The following is a 21,431-nucleotide window of genomic DNA, read 5'->3' on the forward strand; positions in this document are numbered from 1 at the left end:
AGCACTACATTACTCATAATGATACAAGTATTAACAGAGAAATGGATGTGAAAGTGAGAACTTCAATTCAAGATAAAAAAAAATGGAGCTTAAGAGCAGGTGGATGAAGTTAACCCAGTTTCAATAACTTAATTGGTTTCGGGTTGTTAACTTTAGTGCAAAAATGTAAAGCATTTTAATAAGTGCCCTAGCTGCAGCGTGTGGAATTAAAAATACCTGAGTTTGTTTTACCGGCACCACCTTATTGAAAACGCTTCATTTACTTTCCCCCACAGCTTCTTTTGACTGGACGGGCTGAACTGTTGGCCCAGGCCGCCCAGCTGCTGCCGCCCACGACGCGGTACGACACCCAGAACAGCGCCGGACTGACCGCCCTGATGATCGCCAGCATCCGGAACGACGAGGTGGCGCTGCACGCGCTCCTGGACGCCGGATGCGATCCGAACGTGGAGGTGCCGCCCGCCGGGAGCGCCGGCCATCCGGCCATCCAGCCGGACACGCAACACTGGACGGCCCTGAGCTTCGCCGCCAGCAGGGCCAACTACGTGGCCCTGAGGATCCTCCTGGAGAGGGGCGGCAAGGTCGAGGGCGGGGCCCGGAGCAGCGAGGAGAAGTGCACCCTGACCCCGCTGCAGCTGGCTGCGGGTACGGGCAACCTGGAGATCGTGGCCCTGCTGCTGGCCCACGGGGCCAATGCCTTCTTGTCCACGCAGCAGAAGGACTCACTGTGCTTCGCCGGATCCGCGCAGAAGGGCTGCTTTTGCGCCATCTCCGTGGCGGCTGCCCACGGACATCGGTCGTGCCTGCGCAAACTGCTCACCCATCCCGTTTCCCCGGGCACCAGGGACGTGCTCTCGCTGGAGGAGATGCTGGCCGAGGGCGATGTGGCCGGAGTGCGGGCTGGAGGCGGATCCGGAGGAGGCGTTGGCCCAAGCAGTGCCAGTAACAGCGGAAACAGCGAAGACTTGCTACCGCTGCTCAACAAGACGCAGATCAAACGACTCCAGGAGGCCATGTACCACAGTGCCGAAAACAATCATCTGGGTAAGTGTAGTTTAAAAGGCTGTAGCCTTAAAACAAACTACTGGTTTAAATTCATATCTAAAAAAAACAATATATCAAAATATGGTTCAATTCCCTTGGAACTCCTAAGTCGTATTTAATCATTAAAAAATTTGAATTAAGGTTTCCGGCTTCTATGAAATAAACAGGAAGTCACCGACCTTCTGCTACCCGTTATTCAACTAAACAATATAAAAATAAATATGCGCCCAGAAAATAATTTGAGTTCGGCATATTAAATTACATTATTTAATATTAAAAATAATAAAATAATATTAAAAAACAAGAAAGAAAGCAAACTTCGGCAAGCCGAAGTTCATATACCCTTGCAGCTATTGCAAGAATTAAACATTTTTGAAAACATTAAAATTATAATTTACTTGCGTATAAGTTTAAAAACATTGAAGCTATGATGATTTGCAGCTCAATTATTTGATAGTTATTTTATATATTTGTTCCTATATTGTTCCTATGGGAGCTATATGATATAGTCGTCCGACTTTGATGAAACTTAAACCGTAAATTGGAAATATTTAACCATTACTAAATGTCGAAGAACTAAACAAAAAATTAAAAAACAGAAAAGTTATAATTTTTTTTCATTTATTTTTCCGATTGTTTCTATGGGAGCTATATGCTATAGTCGTCCGATTTTGATGAAATTTTTACCATAATTCTGAAATATTTAACCATTGCTTTATGTCGAAGAACAAAACAAAAAATTAAAAAACAGCAAAGTTATAATTTTTTTTTCAATTATTTTTCCGATTGTTCCTATGGGAGCTATATGCTATAGTCGTCCGATTTTGATGAAATTTAAACCATAATTCTGAAATATTTAACCATTGCTATATGTCGAAGAACTAAACAAAAAATTAAAAAACAGCAAAGTTATAATTTTTTTTCATTTATTTTTCTGATTGTTCCTATGGGAGCTATATGCTATAGTCGTCCGATCCGGCTCGTTCCGACTTATATACTACCTGCAATAGAAAGACAACTTTTGGGAAAGTTTCATGCAGATAGCTTTGAAACTGAGAGACTAGTTTGCATATAAACGGACGGACAGACGGACAGACGGACAGACGGACAGACGGACGGACAGACGGACGGACAGACGGACATGGCTAAATCGACTCGCCTAGTGATGCTGATCAAGAATATATATACTTTATAGGGTCGGAGATGTCTCCTTCACTGCGTTGCAAACTTCTGACTGAAATTATAATACCCTCTGCAAGGGTATAAATATGGTGTAAATTTAAACTTAATTTTCAGATATTTAAATCAAATCCGAAAAAAATCAAATTAAATTTAATAAATTTTTCATATTTAAAATAAGAAAAACCGCCATGGATGAAAAACAAATGGAAAATATTTAAATTGAATACAAAATATTTGAATAAACTACTTTTTTTTACCAATGTAGATCCTGCGGGTTAAATCACAAATCTATATATCCTATAGCTCCTCAGAAAGACAGACGGACATGGCTAGATCGATACGGATATTGATCCTGATCAAGAATATATATATAGTTTATAGGGTCCTTTTGCCTGTTACATACTTTTCAAAAAATGAAACATACCCTTTTTCTCTACGAGTAACGGGTATAATAAATAACTTAAATTATAACACTCTCCACAGAAGAGCAATGCAAACAAGTACAAAACAATTTGCCTATAATATGTAAATATATTTTGGTAAAAAGATAATCAAAACCGAAAAGTAATTTGCACGACCATTTGCAATTCAAATTAAACACACAGCAATGACCGATTGAGTGATTCAAGTTGAATTTAATGATCTTCTAATTCATTTGATCGGTTTAAGAATGTCTTAAAATTAGTCAAAATATAATTTAAAACCAGATATGTACGTTGGCGAACTGTTGTGGGAGTTTTGTTTACGCGAACTGCACATTTATTTGGATGCTGCAAAAAGATTTGTTGTTCAACAAAGTAAAACAATTTTTGTGTATTCGGATACAGATATAACCATTGAGCTTCGGAAATTGGGTGTTCCGTGGACTTTGCACTGCTGGATGCACGCTCTATCGGCTGCCCACGATTTGCGACTGGACGCGGTTATAGATCAGTTGCTCCAGGACTTCCTCCAGGTGTGTCCCGACGATTACAGTGCCCAGTTCGTCAGCGAGTGCCTACCCCTGCTGTTCAACATATTCCGGAACAAGAACGAGGGCACCACCCTCCTGCTCGCGGACATCTTCGCCACCTGCTTCGGGTGGGAGACCCTTCCCCCGGTGAAGGAACAGCCGCCGATGCAGCCCGTCCAGGGATCTCGCATCGATCCCAAGTTCGTAAACAATCCGGAACTGAGCGATGTGACCTTCAGGTGAGTGTTGCCGCCTTTTCCGATACCTAAAGAGTCCATTTATGGCTTTACATTAGAAATAAGGTTTAGATTGGTAATGATTAGTAATTAGAATTAAGAATAATAATAAATATATTGCTAGTCTAGCCTTCTTACCCCTCTTTTCCTTTGATAAATGCATTTCCGAAACTTAAACAACCCAGATCCACTAAATGATCACTTATTTAAATTATGATTAAAGCAAATTGGTAACAACAGTTTTTCCGGTAGATACACTTATACAAAAAATGGGATAGTTAAAATAATTATCTGACTATTGAATTTAAAATTGTATATTTAATATAAAAAATTTAATATGAAATTAGAATACTAAGTTTAATGCATATCACATTATATGATTTAATATTACACATTTGAATTAATGTGGAAAATCTTAGATTTAAAATAGTTGAGTTAAATATGTTTCAAATTTAAATGAATTTTCAGAAATTTAAATCAAATCCGAAAATAGTTAAATTAATAATTAAACAATTATAATATTTAAAATTACTAAATTTATATCACTATTTAAATTACTCCAGTTATAACCGAAATTAATACTGGGTGTTATTCTTGAGTAATATATTTATATGTTATACAAAACAGCTTTACCGCAACTAAACGTTTTGGAATAAATTATTTAAACAATAAAAATTGGGCAAAGAAAGACAAACTGATTGCTTACTTAACCTGATTTACCTTGCGTTACAACTATTAATATTGTGCCAGTTAAAAATGTATTACTTACGCAAATGTGATTTTCAGGGTGGAGGGCAAGATCTTCTACGGACACAAGATCGTCCTGGTGACGGCATCGCCGCGCTTCCAGAGCATGCTGAGCTCGAAACTGAGCGAGGCCAGCTCCACGCCCACGGTCCAGATCAACGACATCCGCTACCACATCTTCCAGCTGGTGATGCAGTTCCTCTACTGCGGCGGCTGCAGCTCCTTGGACGTGGCCCACGGCGATGTGCTCGAGCTGATGGCCGCGGCCAGTTTCTTCCAGCTGGAGGGACTGCTGCGCTACACGGAGGCACGGTGCTCGGAAATGGTGGACGTGGACAACGTGGTGGCCATGTACATTCACGCCAAGGTGGGACTGCGAGTTGTGTGTTTACTGTCTGGTGGATATCCTTAATGGCTTTCGTTTTTCAGGTATACAATGCCAATCGCCTGCTGGAGTACTGCCAGTGCTTCCTGCTCCAGAACATGGTGGCCCTGCTCACCTACGACGACTCCGTGAAGCGGCTGCTCTTCGCCAAGAAGATACCCAACCACGATGTGCTCGCCGGATTGCTGCAGACGCTCCAGAACCGCTTGAAGACCCGCAAGCCCAACTCGGGCGGTGGCCTGGTCAACTCCTATCGATCGCCCCCGGCCACGCCCGTCAAAAAGTGAAGGAGCCACGCCCACTTCCTCGACAGAATCGAATTCTTATTTATTGCATTGTTTTTTAATTTAATCTTTGAGCTTTTATGTATTATAATAATTCCCCTGCCCGATCCCAACGCCCCACTCCTCATCTCTAGTTGTATTTTTGTACTTTCAATTTGTTCAGCGCACTGTTAACCTTTACGAACCCAAGGATGGCCGATCCGGCTGTCCTCTAGCTATTATTTTGTAGTTGAAATTGTTTCTGCATTAAATGAAGAAAGTAAAATTTAACAAGCTGTGTTTTCACTTCAAAGGCAGAAGCGAGATTCTGCGTGATCTTGGCTTCATATTTAATTGAAACGTCTACAATTTGGCCACCCTTTTCATGGGTAATTATTCCATTCCCATTTTTGTTCTCTACTTTCCAGCAACTTAATTTTATTTATAGAACACATATATATTTACGAACAAAGTCTGCACAGATTGAACCGTTAAATAATGCCAAAAGCAACACTGTTACATCCACAACCTGTTGTCCTATAATCATAATACCACCAAAATTAAGTTCCATTGTTGTCAATTAAATTGTTGTTTATTAAACCTTAGGGGGCTTAACATAGTCAAGATCTGGCTGCAACACCAGCTCGCTAACCTGTTTGGCGGCTAGAGAAATCTGGGGCAGGATGGCGCCGCCCTCGGGCACAAATCCATGATCATCCGCCTTGTAGGTGACGGTCACCTCCTTTCCGTTCGCATCGAAGTAGGAGTAGGAGCCGCTGATCTCGAGGTACTCGTTCTCAGTGCCCTGGTTCCTGACCACCGCCTCCTCCCTCCGGTGGGTGCCATCCTCGCCGAGGTAGGAGAAGTTGTAGGAGCCATCCTCGTGCTTCTCGTGGGATGACTCCAGAATGGCCACCGGTGGCTGGGTGGTGGAGGTCACATGGTCCACCGGAGCACTCAATACGACGGCCAGGCAAAGAGCCAAAGAGATGATGACCTGTCAACATGATTTGGGTATGGGGTAATCCTTGGACTAGTCATCTCCCGATGCTGCGATACTCACAATCTTGAACATGCTGCTGTCTGGATGGGAAGCTGACTTTGATTTGACTCTGAGTCAGCGAAGACAGCTCTTTATATTGCCAAAAATGAAATGGAATCGGAGTGGCTGGTCGCCTTGTTTACCGGTTATCGGACAATATCCAGACACTTACTTACATACACACAATATGTACATTGCGCATTCGCGGGTATTTACTTGAAACCCGTTCTAAGAATTAATTAAAGAGCAAGCTTCTTACCCAGGCCCATCTTCCATCTCCCATTGCAATTTCGAATCTCGGCCTGCAATTTGTGATTCTTAATTTATGTCCAGGGTCTTATTGCTCATCTCCAGCATCGCAACATTTTAAGAAGTAAGAAACGAAATTTATTCTAAATGTTTTGAAACTGGAACAAGCGTTCTATATTCTGGATTACCATTTTACCACGCATTTTTTGTTAAGATCAGTTTTTAATTGTCTAAGGGAATAAAAATGTATTAAAGTTTTCGGTCAGTAGTACCGATTTTTCTATATAACTTCCAAAACATTAAAAATTTGGCAATAAAACCTTAAGAAAGTGTGTAAAGTTAAGATCAGTCTTTCCACTTAATTAATTATTTACCTAAGAAGTTTGAATTATTTGAAAAACTGGCACAAACTATTTAGGAAGTTATTCCTGAAATAAAACATGCCTTCCTATGAACTTTATGCCTTTTTCTCCGTCTTCAGTTTGTTTTTTATAAGTGATATTTTCTTTTATGTTGACTATTAAAAGGATTGATGTGGTTGACCTGGCCACAATTCTTTACGCTCTTTCGTTCGATTTCAGCAGCAAGTAGCATTGGTTCTCTACTTTTTGGGCAGTTTCCAGATTCGATTTTTCTCGAACGTGAACATGGCAGGAAAATCGGTTTTTCCGTTCGCAATTGTTTACACGAAAACTATAAACAAAGCAAACACACGGCGTCCGTCGCCGCGTTTGCCCTCATTGATGTTATTTTTGGCCACTGGGCATGAGGCAGCACTAAACTCTCCATCCTCTCCAGCCGTCCATATTATATGCGTTCCACATAGCAGCCGGTCAGATGAAGATGTTGGGGGCCAATGGGATGGGAATGGGAATGGGGATAGGGATCGGGATGTGGGGTGGGCGGAATAATCGCAGGCAGGGGCGAAGTACTTAAAGGTGCCACATACGCATCGTTCGATTTGGATGCGGTCGGATTCTTGGCATTTTGTTTATGCAACAATAAATTTTACATTTAATTTTCGTTTCATTTGAAATGCTACAGCAATGCCGAAGAATGCCCCGATTTGGATCTGAATTGGATCTGCTCGTGGCGGGAGAAGCAATTTGTTAAATTTCACGTACCGGGGAATCTGGCAAATATTGTTCATATTTATATTTCTTTCTTGGTCCGTGATATAATTCAATATTAATTGGAATTGGAAAATCAGTTTATATTCTGAGCAATTGAAAAATTTAAATCAAAATTTGCTTGTTTCTTGATTTGAAAATTTTCGTGTGAAACTAGAGGAGCAAGTATTTCATGACTTGGAAATTTTAGGGAATTACTCATTGGGTGTTGGCTTTTTTCATTTCGCTTTTTCTAATATAGGTTTTTCCAAAACCCTTTATTTTTCTATATGATAAAATAAGGGCACTAAATTAGCTTTGCTTAATTTATCAAAGTATATATAAAGGTAACTAAGTATTTTTAACCTTAAACTTTTACCAAATTTTAGACTTTTTATTTTAATGATGATCAATGCAATGTTGAAACGCTTGACTTTGTTTAGCCAGTAAAAATATGTCCTCAAAAAACATTCACAATTAAGACAATGGAAACATACTTACATGGATGTCAATAGCTTGATTGGGTGCAAATTGCTGGTCAAACTCTTAGTAAATACGCCTTTTTCCCTTTCCTGTCGTTTTTGAAATGAAACGCCAGTAAGCGGAAAAAGACAAATCGACTAGAATTTATGTATACACTTTTAGTCCGTCGGACACATAGCGATCCGAACACATGGCACCGTGATGAGATTGGTTCTTGTGTTTTTGCTTGTTTAGAAATTGAATTAATTTAATTTGGTTCGATTGATTTATGGACCAATCTGTGCGCTGCTCTGGAAAACTGTGCCAAGAGGCGGCTGCTGCTGATCAGCGCTGCTGTCTAATGATCGAGCGTCTATATGCACGGGCCATTCGAAAATAGTTTTATTTTTATAACTGTGTGCTGGTTTGGTTTCTTTTTTTTTTATGGACTTCCCCCACATACGCAATGGACGGGATGGACTACGAAATCGACGACGACGACGACGATGATGATGATGCTGATGGCATCTGCCAATGCACACAGCTGTCTTCCGATGCCAACTACTATACTACTATATATGTGTGCGCATATATATGTTATAGTTATAAAGATATCTGGGCAAGGAAGTTGTAAACCACTCAGTCGGAGGCTGGCCATTAAGTTGTGATTTGTTTCACGGGGCTGGCAATTACGAGCGGCATCCACCTACTCCGAAATCCGTGCGGAGACAAAGGCCGCGAAAATTTGGGGGAAATTCGTCGGGCAGGAAAATGCACGGCCAAGGGTGGCGGCTGTGAAAGCCGGGAAGCCGGGAAAGCCGGGAAATCGACGGGGCCGGGATAAACAAAAACGACGACATGCCAAATGAATGCCGAGCAGTGCGAAAAAGCGCAAAACTTTCGGCAGTCGGAAAACAAAAAAGACAGACAGCCAGAGCGGAATATGTACGGACGTGTGGGTATGTATAGGAAAAATAAATAAAACCGAAAATTATGAAAAACAGGCGGCCGTAGTAGGTTGAAGCGGCCGCCACCGACACGAGTGGACTTTTGGATTTTTAAATATTTTTAGCCAAAAGGCAAAAGCGAATATTTTGCCAGTCGAGTGGGATATTGGAAAGATGAAAAATTATCGTCACTGTGTGTGTGTGTGTGTGTGTGTGTGTGTGTGTGTGTGTGTGTTTGTGTGTTTGTGTGGGTGTGGTTTATCTGGGGACTTGGCAACAGGGGCCGAAAAACGCCCACTTCCGTACAAAGTCTTTGAAACGGATCCTGTTCTCAGAACACCACTTGGCAGCACTCAGCACAATTAAGATCTGTTTTAATACATATATATATATTTTATGGTATTTTGGCGAGTTTCTTTTTTTTTTTTTTTTTGTTTCTCCAGGTGACCAGGTGGGAGGACTTTCCTTTTATTACTGTGTGGTTTTCCGATCGCTTATGGAATGTATTAAAATCTTAAAAGCGAACCGTACACGCTGACGCTTCGCGACGCACTGCACCTACGCTCCAAAATTTTGAAAACTCAAAGACATTTAGAAAATTCTATTCACGAAATGAATGGGCGAGAGGGAGCGAGATGGCGCTGTTCGAAAAGAAAGAGAGGGGGCTGGCTGATTGAAAAGAGAGGGAGCGTGCGCGCGATGAATGGCTGCTCTCAAGTGCAGAGGAACGATCCCAACCATCCGATCGCGAGCCAAGGAGCCAGGCAATTTATGCTGCTGCTCAATGGCAGCAGATGGGCAGCCCCACCACCCACTCCACCCACTTCGCCCATTCCACCCATTCCACCCACTCCACTCACTCACCCCACCAACCCACGCCCAATGGCATAGAAAAAATCCGTGTCTAAAATCGGACAAAAAAAAATGGGGGAAAACGAATCGATGAGTGCAGTTCGGCGTCAAAGTTCAAGCTGTTTTTGCAGTCGAGCGGCGAGAATTCTACACTTTTCACAACTCGATGATCGGGTCGGCTGTTTAGCCTAAACATGGCCGCAGTCGCCGACGCAGCCGCAGCCACACCCAGTCTTCCAGCCCAGATCCCCACTCCGTGTCGTAGTCGTGGTCTTAGTCGGCCGGTGTATCTATCAGTTGGCGGGGTGAAAATAAACAACAAAGGGGGAAAATACACAATACACAAAAAAAAAAGGAGAGCAGCGAATATGAACATTTTTATTCTCTAAACATTCCTGGATGTTTATGTTTTCCCTTTTTTTCCTCGGGCGGAACTCGGGGTGCTCAAGTGCTGGGACTGCGTTGAAACAAGAATCCGAATAGTTCTAAAACGCTTAGTTAGGGCTCCCTGTTTTCCGAAAAAAAAATGACGCCCCTCCCGATTTTCCATTTAACTTTCTCTCACATTGTAAACATTTCACTTGACGCTTGATGCTAAATTTAACATTTTCGCCTTCGGGCAAAACAGGCAAATAAATTACGGAAATAAACAAAAATGAGAAGCAGCAGCGGCAACAAAAAACTAAAGTTACCTGCGCTTCGAATTGCGGTTTCTTTTATCGCTGGAGAATTTATAAAAAAAAAAAAGTAAAATGGTTGAGGAAAATGGAAAATGCATGGGTGGCAAAAGGGCAGGGAAAACTATAAACAAACGAATGGGTTCGGAGGAGGTCGATTTGGTTGGGTTTTTAATGCGGATAACTAGCTGCAGCTAAGAAAAATGATGTAATTTTATAGCTGAACTTGTGCAGGTCTGATATAACATCCTCATATGGGTTCAAAATAATCTGCTGAGTTTAAAGCTTTCGTCAGAAATTACCTAGAGAAATAAATAAGAGAAGAAATGCAGTACACCCAATTTCACCTACGGTATTTGAGTTTGAATATTTAATTCCTGCTAAATATGTAAAAGTGGGGAAAAGGGTTTACTGTGACCGAGATTTTGCGAATTATAGCTAGGTAAATGGTATTGAACTTTTAGACTTTGACATGCTTGATTAACAAAACATAACTTTCTCATCTTTACATAAGCTTAATGTAGTTACAGTCATTGATAGGTCAACTTTTGTTCTTTTAAAACATATCAAGTGTTCTTCGATATTATTTTGAGAAGACTAATAATAATTTGAGAAAAATATTATGATTTTTGGTTGATCTAGTTAAATTTTGGTTAAATCTTTTCCCGTTAAAGGTAATATTTGAACGATATTGTGTTTCAAAGTCCGCAAGCAGAGTTATTCAAAGAAATAATGTTAACACATTTTCATTTTCTAAACATTTTTTTGAAATTAATAAAGCCTCTCAAAATAATTATTCAAAGGCATAAACATATATATAAGCAGGAACGACTTAAATTATAATTGATTATGGACTTAAAAACTAAGTTTTTTCTTGTTTCCAAACGAATTAATAACAATAAATAAAGTATTTCCAAGCAGAAAATTGTAATTTTATTTGAGACAAAACTTTCTTAAGTGAATGTTTGTGCTAGATTTCCGATTTAGTTGTTCATTGTTTAATTCGTCTATATATAACAAAACCACATCAGGTCAAGTGTGGTAAAATACAAAATTCTTTTTTCGACATCTTTCCAAAAAAATGATTTTTCACAATCTTAAAAAGGCAAATTATGACACACCTATTTTTAGAATCAAATCAAATAAAGTTCTTTCGATTTGAATGCGTAAATGTATGATTCTTATGAAGCGGACACCCTTATTTTCCATTAAACTTTAAAAGAAAAGCCGAACCCTAATGGGAGTAATACCGAAAGCAAAGTCACAGTTTCTTTATGAAATTTGACAATCACACTGTTGTTTAATCGTTTCCCAAATTTTATATATAATCCAGCGATGAGCGAACCTGACCACCACAGTGCAGAGGAGCCACCTTCGACCATAGAGTCGATAGTGGGCACTATTTTCAGCCGGCTGCGAATCATGGCTGTGGACATGGAAAAGCTGCAGAAGGCCAAGGAGAAACTGGAGCATATGCAGCGGCGGAACACCTTCTTCCACCTTTTGGGTCAGGATGAAGACGGCAGCATTTATCATGCCGGAAGCGACATGCATGTCCTCCGTTCAAAGTATTCCCTGATCTCGGAGGTCAACAAGAAATCCGACGAAATCTCCGAGGAGGATGTCGACTTCGAGGATCTGAGCGAGGACCTCTGCCTATTACCTTTTGAGGAGGATCGCTGGCATGGCTTCTTCAAAGGCTTCCAGATCCTAAACACTCCACAGGCTCCCGATCCAAACGAAAATAGCAAGTGCATCGAACTTACGGCGATGTTGGACTGCGAACAAGAGCTCAAAATTAATCTACGTAAGTAAATGGTTTTGCATCTGAAATTTTAACGTATAAAAGTTGGCGGAATTTGTATATACATTTTACAAAATAAATATGTAAGCATTTGTAAAAGACCATAGTTAACAAAAAATTGTTAACCAAATTCTGTTTAGAGTAAATCTTCAAAATAGTATTTCCCACAGTTTTGAACATGCAATACCCACGCAGGTAAATCGTCAAAACAATTAATCCTGTTTTGCAACAGGAGACATTTTATGTTACCTTTATATTTTTGAGTAACACAGGACAACAAAAATGATACTTATCCAAGCTTATCTGTATTCTAAGTTTTTCTATGTAACTCCTGGTATTTTTAAATAAATAAAATAAATAGATTTAAGACATATTTGAGAGTGGTTACTCTATTTCATTGCTCCATCTTAGATGCCTTTCCTTAGATTTACATAACAAATTTTAAAGTAAAACTAACTAAAGAGGTTTTTAAGTAGACAGACGAGTTCACCTCTATTCCTAAGGAATTTAATATGGCTTTTAAAAATACAAATAAAATAAATGCACTTCAATATTATACATGTGTGTAGACAAATCTTGTGAATTTTGTAATTTATGTTGTAAGACCATAGGCCTGTTGGAATATAGTTAAATGTTAAAACCGATTAGAATAAATTTCCCCCTTTACTTTCAGTAAACGGAGTCCGCTGCTTTCTGATCGATCTTTCGGTGGGCACCCAGCACGACAACCAGAGTCTGATCGTGAAGCTGCGTGAGGCGGAGATTAGTGTGTCCAAGGAGTTGGGCTTCCCGGTGGCGTCGTCGGTCATGGTAAAGCTATCGCCGCGCCACCAGTTCACCGGCGGCTTCAGCACCCAGTTCCGTCAGGATGGCAAGACGTCCGTCGTCCTGGAGCAGGGCAAACCGATAGTCCTGTCCGTGGATCGGGACTACTCCGACCGGTGCAACGAGGATGTGGTCTATGTGAACGCTCGCTTCCTGATTCCCGATGTGCAGCAGTTCGACTTCATCCTGATTGGCGACGAGATCCAGCTGATGGTGCGGAGCGTCCACGCCGACCACCTCAAGTGCTGTGTGGCCCGGGGCGGAGTGCTGTACGCCCACATGCCCGTGCTGTTCCCGGCCAGATGCCGCCGCTTCCGGATCTCGTACGAAGAGCTGGAGGACCTGACCTTTGCCCGCGAGGTGGGCCTGAACGTGGTGGTGTCGCACATTGTGGGCACCCCGCAATACCTCGATGACTTGGAGCACTCGATGGCCGTCATGCACTGCGATGGCATGCGGCTCTACGCCAGAGTGGTTCTCAACGAGATCCGAGGATGCAAGGGGGAGCTAAACTGGGCCACCAAGCGCTACGATGGCTTCCTGGTGGAACTGGCCGAGCCAGCGCTCATCCCGGACATCATGCACCTCTGTCCCGACGCCGAGTGCTTCATGCAGCTGGCCCATGCCTCAAAGAAGCCCATCATTTTCGATCCGCGGCTGATAGACGAGCAGAAGATCAGGGTGGACCCGGCGCACTACTACTACACGTTCTTCTATCCGGACAAGTATGTGGTCTCCTGGTCGCCCCAGCCGAAAGTGAGCGGCTACTTCCGCTTCCTGCAGAGCGCCATCTTCCAGCAGATCTGTCCCCAGGCGCTGGCCGTCACTCCCTACTGCGATCACTCGCACACGGGAGCGGACAGCCTGGCGCGGGCCGTGGCCACCGCCTCCCTGGAGATGCGTGCTGTGTCGATCGTCGTGATCGGGGTCACCACCCGGATGGTGCAGAAGATCGCCCACTTCCGGCCGCAGGCTCCCATCCTTTTCGTCAGCCACATGCGCTCCGCCGAGGACTACGTTTCGATGTACCACAATGTGACTATGCTCCCGTTCCGCTCCAAATCTCTAGTCGGCCATCGCAGGAACGTCTTCCGAAAGGCCATCTACGGCTTGGCCTACTTGGTCACGCGCAAGATCGCCCAGCATAACGATCCGGTGATCCTGGTGTACAACCACGAAGAGGGCACGTTGTTTCCCGAGAAGTATGTCACCTACAAGCTGGACAAGACGCACTTTGCCTCGCACATGTCCGAGATTTTTTTCACTGTGGACCACGACCAGAACGCTCAGACCTTCAAGGATATTGAGGCCATTTAGATGCCATGCCACGTGTGTGTGTGTAGATTATTTATTTGGTTTGGTAAGTAATCGGAATCGGAATCGGAATGTTAATGTGTTGGCTTAGAGTATACAAAACAAATACAGATATACATACATAAATATATATAGATACACATTTCCTACACTGATCTAGGGGCTATTCATCAGCGTCTGTACAGAGTCGATACCCGTAATCCTATGAGGGCCTTTCGTCTTTAAAGGTATATACAGACTAATTTGGGGAAATCTACAGTTGCGGTTCAATTTACCTAAGCTTTACAGTGCCAACAAACAATGTACATATTCCCATGTTTTCGGGGTTAAACAATTGGCAAACAGCAAAAAAAAAACGATAAATATTACAGCTGCTATCTTTGGGTGCTGAGTCCGCTCAAGGATTCTTTTGCAAGACCCTCAAGGTCACGTGCTCGTAGGCGGCCTTCAGTGTGGTGTAGCAATAACCCGCCATTCCATTCATCTCGGCCTGGAAGTTGGGCCCACCCGTCAGATCGTCCAGCAGGGCCAGCTCCGCACCCAAGTGGGGAACCGCTGCGCGCAGCATTGTGAGCATCGTCAGCGGAATCATGTTGTCCGCATTGAGCTGCGCGGCATTGGCTGTGGGTCAGGGCTACTGATGAACAATTTCACAGATTTCTAGGCGTTAATGTGCGACTCACCAGCCATGGCGTGCTCGTAGGCCTCGGTTAGCAGCTGCGTGCTGCGCTGTATCACAGTCAACATGTCCTGGGGACTAAACTTCTCCTGCAGCTCCTTCAGCGTCTGGACGGACTCCTCGAACTTGGGGTCCAGCATCACATTATGAAGAAAACTGCAAACGAAAACCGCTCTTTTACTTCAGTTATTTGTGTCATAATGGGACAAAAAATACAATACATTTTGTGAAACATGCGAAATAAAAGTTTACATAGAAATCAAATGATAGATTTTATACTAAACTTCAACTTATAATTTTTAAAAACGCGTTGTCTCTGTTTGCTTATTATAAATTGTTACAATAAGAAGCAGGACAAGTATAAATTGAATGAATAAATTAGTTTTAATATAGTTAAGTAAAGGCCAAAGATGCAAATATAACCTTGCCAAATACAAATAAAAATGTTCCTAGTGCAACAATATCTCCTGTTCCTGATCGACGTACTTAATTCTAATAAATCTGTAGGGTCGATTTGAGTGAATAATTCAATACCTTTCATGGCCCATAAGTTCGACAAGCTCTTGGTCCTTAAGTTTCTCGGCAAGATTTAGGTTCTGCCGGTACATTTCGTCCTTGCGGCTGTACTTATTGGCGTAGAGCACAAACAAGGTGGAGTAGATGCCTTCCGAGAGCACCAACGGGTAGAGCAGGGTAATATGCGATATAACCTCCCTGCTGCCCTCCATGTGGCAATAGTCCTCGGGCAAAGCTGGGAACATCTTGCGTACAAAGCGGTAAATGCGTCGCGATATGGACTCCCATTCCCTCATCGCCTGCTTGGCCAGGATCGGGGTCGGCTTAACCTTCCAGTAGCCATATGAGTAGTGGAAACAGTTGGCAATGCGCTCGTTCAAGGCGAACAGCGGATGATGGCGATCCTTGAAAGCCTGCTCCAGGTACAGACGTATGGAGGCCACATCCTGCTCCGTGAGCACCGAGGCCATGCCAAAACTGGGCACCTGCTCCAGCATTGCACTCGTCGTGGATGTGGTCGAGGTAATCGAGCAATCGCTATTGTTCATGTGCTTCGAGATGCTGTTATTGTTATTGTTGTTGTTATTGTGACTTAATTTTGAAAAACTTTCGTTGAGTGTGCTGGACTCATCGCCATGGACAGTGCTGTTCAGCAGGCTTTGGTCCAACTGGAAGCTGGCCAGACTGCTGCTGTCCAAGTCCCGAGATGAGTTGTGACCCATGGAGAGCAAGCTATCCGCCCTCTGCAATCCACCTGGTTTGCTGTTAAGTGTCTCTTGGGAGTGAATGCGACGAGGTGGAAATCCCAGAAAGTCCAACGCCGACGCAGCCTCTGTTTGCAGCTTGCTGAGTGCGTTTGTGGTGGTCCGCGCCTTCGCCAGTGGCGAAGAAGTCTTCTGCGGCAGCGGCAAACTCAGCAGGATGTTGTTGAAGTAGTTGCCGGGCTTGGCTCCCTCCCGAGCCCGCTGCTTGCTCATGTACACCGCTATGCAGTTCCAGAGCTGGGCCGTGCTGAGCGTGGGTTTCGAGGACTTCCTGAGGGTGCCTCCTGATGGATTGCCACCTGAGCTGCTGCTGGTCGCCGTGCAATTGGCCAGGTCTGATTCAAAATTGTTGAACAACGAGCGCCACTTGCGATTGTGATCCACCACTTGACGTCCCAGTGAGCTGGCAAATGAAGGTTATTATTTTAAGCTCACGTTTTTGATAGTAGACATATTTAAAAATAAGATTTATTATTATCAAGAAAGGAAGCAAACTTTGGAAATCCGAAATTTATAGCTATTCTAAAAAGTAAATATTTGTTAAAATAGCATTTCCGATTTTTATGACTTTGTATTTAGCACAGGGAAGCTATAATGATTTCCTGCAGCTTTACGACATCGTTATCCGATTTTAATCAAATTAAAACTGTTATTCTGAATTAATAAACCAGCGAAGAATATTCAAATCAATTTAATAACAGGGAAGTTTTTTTTTTCACATATATTTTTCCGATATTTCGCAATGCAGCTGTAATAAGGTCGTCGGATTTTAACAAAAGTAACTTAGTTTTAAAATTTTTACCCATGACTATGTCTTAAAAAATTCATATAGATACAAAAACAAGGAAATAATTTTAAAACAGAGAGGCTAGTTTGCATAGGAACACAGCTATGTAGATCGACTCTCCCTGAGTTTATATTATAATAACAGATTGCAAGGGTATAAAAATACCTTGTTATGTCTAAGAAAGTTCCCAAATTATGGTTGCTTTTGGTTAAATTGGGCAAACTTTTTCAAAAAACAGCAACAGTGGTTGGTAACTCTCTTCTTTAACTCACCTGGGATATTTGGGAAAGCGTCGATTCAGCACCAGTTCACCAGCCTGGATGCGCACCGTCTCCCAACTGCCGCTCAGCTGTCCGAACATCTTGTTGCCGATCAGCTCGCAGGTGTCGTCGGACTCTCCAGTGGCTATGGCTCCACTTCCGCCACAAGCATCTCCGCTGGGCATGTAGTACTCCCCCCGTCCGTTGGGTCCGTGCAGCGTGAGTTCGCCCTCGTAGTAATAGTCGTTCTCGAAGACCGCAACCCCATGGCCCATGAGATCGTCTCCGGAGAAGCTGCCTTCAAAGTAGTCGCCGCGGTTGGTGATGCAACTGCCGATCCCCGAGCGCTTGTTGTCCGCGAACATGCCCATGTACTTGTCCCCGCTGACCAGGTCCTCGATCACGCCGTAGCCACTGCGGGCGTTGGCCTGGTACTCGCCCACGTAGATGTATCGGTTGTTCCGCATCATCCCGTGGCCGTGGAACAGACCCTCGCAGAAGTTTCCCTCGTACACCTCGCTTTCGGGAGAATCCTTGTTGTGGATTTCGTACGTCCCGTGACCGTGGAAGCGACCTCCTTTAAAGTGGCCCACATACAGACCCGACGACGGAATCACCATCTTGCCATAGCCTGTGTATTTAAATATGATTAATGAGTTGAGTTAATCGACTATATAGATCTGAAGTCAATTTTATAATCCAATGAAGGTGATCGGACCTAAAAGATTTTCGTGTATTAAAAGACAATTGTGTATATCTCGCTTTTTGTGCTCTCTTTGGTCTCCATAAACATAATACGACAATATAGGCTTGAAGATGAAGTTTTAAAAGAATCTTTTTAAAATCTCGAAAATCTTTTTTTAACCCTGCTGTATTAAATAATTTGAATCAGGGATTCAAACCAATTAAATAACTTTTACGGTTACAACTAAAATTACTATTTCGGTTACGTATTTTGTTTTGGTAAGAATTTTTATACCGGTTGCGGTTACGGTACCAAAACAATGTGCGGGTACCGGTATTGTACCGGTTCAAATAAAACTTTTGTATGAACTTTCATAATTTTTTCAGTTTTTCTTCTATTCTTTTCAATGATATAAAAAACATTTGCAGGAACTGATATATTAAATGGTAAAAACGTTTTACGACTTATGTATTTTTAAGGATCACATTTTTCCGAACCGGTAATAATGTTTCGGTATCGGTAACGGTTGTTTTGGTTGCTGTATAATTCGGTTACGGTTCCGGTTAGGCAAAATCAAATTATATTCGTTCCGGTTTCGGTTTTGATTCGGTTTTAATGGTTAAGAATAATGGTTACGCATCCGATGGAATATTTTGATGTTAATATTCAAGGGGTTTAGTTTTAGTGTTTGGTTTCAACTATTTAAGCTTTAAGGGTAGAAATCTCACCTTCGATGACGCCGTGATGCAGCTCCCCGCAGTAGACACTCCCGTCCGGATACTCCAGATAGCAGTTGCCGTGGAGGACGCCCTTCCTCCACGTGCCACATGCCTTCACCCGCGAGAACTTGGGATGCTCTCGACTAAACTCGTAGCCCGTGGAGCGAGCACTGGGCACCGGACTACCGAGCGGTCTGCCCAAGGACGCAACGATGCTCGACTGCAGCTGGTCCAGCCACACCTTGCGCATTTCCTGCGAACGCGTCGACACCAGGAAGCTCTTTTCCGGCGTCGTCAAGCGCAGGTGCAGGTCATCCTCGGTCCACACCCACAGGGTGGTCAAGGGATAGGAGTACAGCGAGTTGCCGCCCACCTGGCACAGGAAATCGGAGAACAGGATGAAGCTGTTGCTCGACCTGCCGAGGCCCGAGGTGACCAGTTTCAGTGGAACCAGTGCTGACGTGAGTATCACCCTTCGCTGCCGTCTTCGGAACTGAACGATCCTGGGATTACGATCGTTGCTGCTCCAAAAGTCCTTGGTGTTCACGGCCAGCTCCTGGCTGATGCAGCTGTGCCGTGCAAACTCCGACCAGGCCACCCTGTGCTCACCATACTCCGGCTGCGTCCTCACAAGCAGCTCCATGAACTGCACAAACAGCTGATAGATGCTGAAGGGTTGCTGGAACAGCCGAATGACGTAGCTCTCCTCGTTGAGCTCGGCCAGCGGGCTGCAGAGTGCGGCAATGGCGCTCACCGCTTCGCCAAAGCCATTCACCGAGTACACATCGCAGTAGGCCTTCGTGTATCCGTCGAACAGCTCGATGTACTCCTTGTAGTGGCAGATGAACAGCAAATCGGCGGGCTGCACAAAGTCGGCGCGATAGAATCCCTCTAGCGAGTGCAATGTCGCCACCAGCAGGCACAGTATACGCTCCCAGCTGACCAACAGCGGACCGAGGACGCTGAGCGAGTCGGCGGCCGATTGCTGCTGCCAGATCTCCAGCGTTTGGACTGCCTGGCGGTGCTTAAGCAGCAGCTGCAGCTGCGATTGCAGGTGACTCAGGTAGTAGTGGTACTGGCGCTGGAACTGCCTCTGGTTCTGCAGCGTGTATCGGCCGGAGCACATGAGCAGTCGGAGTTGACGTGGCCACGCAGCGCCCAGCTGCAGCTGGAGGAGCGTCTGGGCGTAGGTGCTGGACTGCTGCAGGTGTCGCATGGGAGGCGGCGGCTGGAGGGATTGTATCTGCCCATTGGCATTCAGCAGCAGCGTGTGATAGTCGCCACAAGTTGCCTCCAGCGCCGAGTTCTGCTCCAGGGGCAGCGATGCCGCATTGTCCGCTATGGTGATCTCCATGGGCGAGCTCACATCCTCGCCCAACTGGGCGTGATCGTTCAGGCCCCAGTGGTAGAGCCTTCCGTCCAGGGTGCGGGCCACGGTGTGCTCCAGTCCGGCCGCAATGCTGCACACACCCATGCTGTCCAGTTTCTGGAGACGCATCACATTGGCCCGCCGGATGTGATCTCCGGTGCCGAGAAGGCCGTTATTGGACGCCCCGAAAGTGTAGAGTTGGGTGTGGAGTAGGGCGTATCCCTGATGGAGCAGGTGCCTCGTGTTGGCCGCAAAACTGCGCTCCGAGTTGTCACTGCTGAGCGACTTCACAGAGGCCCGGTCGTCCTCGGGCTCTTCCTTTGCATTGGCCATCTGCAGCTGCAGCAGATCGTCGGCCAGGTTGTGGGGAGCCACCAGCATCACGAAGTGCTCGCTTCCGGCGGCCAAGTCGAGCAGTTCCTTGCCCTCCTCGTACAAGCGCATGTGGCGGGGCTGCTGCTCCGTCTTGAAGACCTCGCCGCAGCTGCCCATGACATAGGTTTCACCACCGGCGCCGACAAAGACCACGCCCTGTGCGGAACAGCAAACCCGACGGATGCGAACGCCCTCGGCGAGCAGTTCAAGCGGGTCGAAGCCGAGGGTTTGCCAGGCGTGGAGGTGACCCACTTCCCGACCAGATCCCGTGACCTGGCGCTGCACGGAGCCGTTGCTCAGCACCACGAACAGCTCCTGGCTGCCGGTGCAGAAGTCCACGTCCACCACATCCGTGCGCAGGAGTTGCAGGTCCAGGTGACTGCGGTTGGGCTGCAGTTGGGCGGAGTAGAGGACGTGGTCGGTGGTCAGGAGGAGCAGGCCCTCGCCAATGCTGCAGATCCGCGATGCGGGTGCCCGTCGCAAGGGAGGCAATCCGCGCCAGTGAAGCTGCAGCGTCCGGCCCTCGTGGTAGATGGTGAAGGACTCCTGAGCCTCCTGGCCCACAACTGTCGAGTCATCCGCCGCACTGGCCATCGTGCGCGAGTGTTGTGGGGGATTTGACCAGGGCCAAGGTTTTGTAACACGACGCAATTGCTCGAACTGCACGCAGGCTGCTCTCACATGCTGCACTTGCTCCGATCTCGGCTAGGCGCTCGACCATCGACCATCGACCATCTGACGCCGTAAATTGGAACGCAATTTGAGATGCCACGGTACGAAAATGTCGGTTTTCACTTGCTTATTACTGGCTAATAGAATTCATGTTTTTGTGATGGTTTCTGGCACTGAGTGTGACCAGAGCTTTTGAGTTCCAATTAGAACTTATCAGGTAAGGGTGTTCAGGGAAAAGTGCAACTCTACAATTGGGGTATTCCTTAATTACTTTACGTGGCTAGCTGCTCACACTTGAAGATCAATTAGAAAATTGTTATTTAATTAATTTAATATTTTATCCCTTTGCTTTAAAAATATGAGAAAATCCAAAATTTGTATAGAAATGATTTTGATTTAAGCCTAACTAAACTAACATTTATTTTAAGTGTGATTATTTATACCTTTTTATCTATATCAATATCTATACATATAAATTTGCGCTTAATTGTTCCTTTGGTACGGATACTAAATTT

The 21,431-nt window shown here is 44.5% G+C and overlaps 4 protein-coding genes across 7 annotated transcripts in view; 2 read left to right on the plus strand and 2 right to left on the minus strand.

Moving 5' to 3' along the window:
* Positions 1-5,100, plus strand: part of LOC108143245 (ankyrin repeat and BTB/POZ domain-containing protein 2) — a 29,352-nt gene extending 24,252 nt beyond the window's left edge. For all 4 annotated transcript variants that reach the window (XM_017267550.2, XM_017267548.2, XM_017267547.2 and 1 more), the window contains 4 exons: positions 276-1,044; positions 3,054-3,417; positions 4,201-4,528; positions 4,591-5,100. In XM_017267550.2, the coding sequence (XP_017123039.1) occupies positions 276-1,044; positions 3,054-3,417; positions 4,201-4,528; positions 4,591-4,833 (1,704 nt within the window). In that variant the 3' untranslated portion in view covers positions 4,834-5,100. The remainder of the gene's footprint in view (positions 1-275; positions 1,045-3,053; positions 3,418-4,200; positions 4,529-4,590) is intronic.
* A 269-nt stretch (positions 5,101-5,369) lies between these two features.
* LOC108143231 (endocuticle structural glycoprotein ABD-5) lies at positions 5,370-5,967 on the minus strand. The gene is made up of 2 exons (XM_017267526.2): positions 5,873-5,967; positions 5,370-5,806 (listed from the first exon to the last, which is right to left on the minus strand). Exons 1-2 carry the CDS (start codon positions 5,882-5,884, stop codon positions 5,405-5,407), a joined length of 414 nt encoding a protein of 137 aa, XP_017123015.1. The 5' UTR covers positions 5,885-5,967; the 3' UTR covers positions 5,370-5,404.
* A 113-nt stretch (positions 5,968-6,080) lies between these two features.
* Positions 6,081-14,110, plus strand: LOC108143229. Its single transcript, XM_017267525.2, has 3 exons — positions 6,081-8,630; positions 11,481-11,954; positions 12,625-14,110. The coding sequence occupies exons 1-3, from the start codon at positions 8,537-8,539 to the stop codon at positions 14,091-14,093; spliced, it is 2,037 nt and encodes a 678-aa protein (XP_017123014.1). The 5' UTR covers positions 6,081-8,536; the 3' UTR covers positions 14,094-14,110.
* LOC108143228 (alsin homolog) lies at positions 14,111-21,106 on the minus strand. Its single transcript, XM_017267524.2, has 5 exons — positions 18,510-21,106; positions 17,109-17,727; positions 15,304-16,452; positions 14,774-14,925; positions 14,111-14,711 (listed from the first exon to the last, which is right to left on the minus strand). The coding sequence occupies exons 1-5, from the start codon at positions 20,836-20,838 to the stop codon at positions 14,488-14,490; spliced, it is 4,473 nt and encodes a 1,490-aa protein (XP_017123013.1). The 5' UTR covers positions 20,839-21,106; the 3' UTR covers positions 14,111-14,487.
* Positions 21,107-21,431: the final 325 nt, after the last annotated feature.

Source organism: Drosophila elegans, unplaced genomic scaffold, assembly GCF_018152505.1.
Source record: "Drosophila elegans isolate 14027-0461.03 unplaced genomic scaffold, ASM1815250v1 contig_208, whole genome shotgun sequence".
NCBI classification, from domain to species: domain Eukaryota; kingdom Metazoa; phylum Arthropoda; class Insecta; order Diptera; family Drosophilidae; genus Drosophila; species Drosophila elegans.

Coding starts and splice junctions, on each gene's coding strand:
- LOC108143229 (XM_017267525.2), top strand. CDS start 8,537: ATGAATGCCGAGCAGTGCGAAAAAGCGCAAAACTTTCGGCAGTCGGAA. Junction 8,631..11,480: donor GAATATGTACGGACGTGTGG/GTATGTATAGGA, acceptor TATATAATCCAG/CGATGAGCGAACCTGACCAC. Junction 11,955..12,624: donor AGAGCTCAAAATTAATCTAC/GTAAGTAAATGG, acceptor CTTTACTTTCAG/TAAACGGAGTCCGCTGCTTT.
- LOC108143228 (XM_017267524.2), bottom strand. CDS start 20,838: ATGGCCAGTGCGGCGGATGACTCGACAGTTGTGGGCCAGGAGGCTCAG. Junction 17,728..18,509: donor GCATCACGGCGTCATCGAAG/GTGAGATTTCTA, acceptor TTAAATACACAG/GCTATGGCAAGATGGTGATT. Junction 14,926..15,303: donor GAACTTATGGGCCATGAAAG/GTATTGAATTAT, acceptor TTTCGTTTGCAG/TTTTCTTCATAATGTGATGC.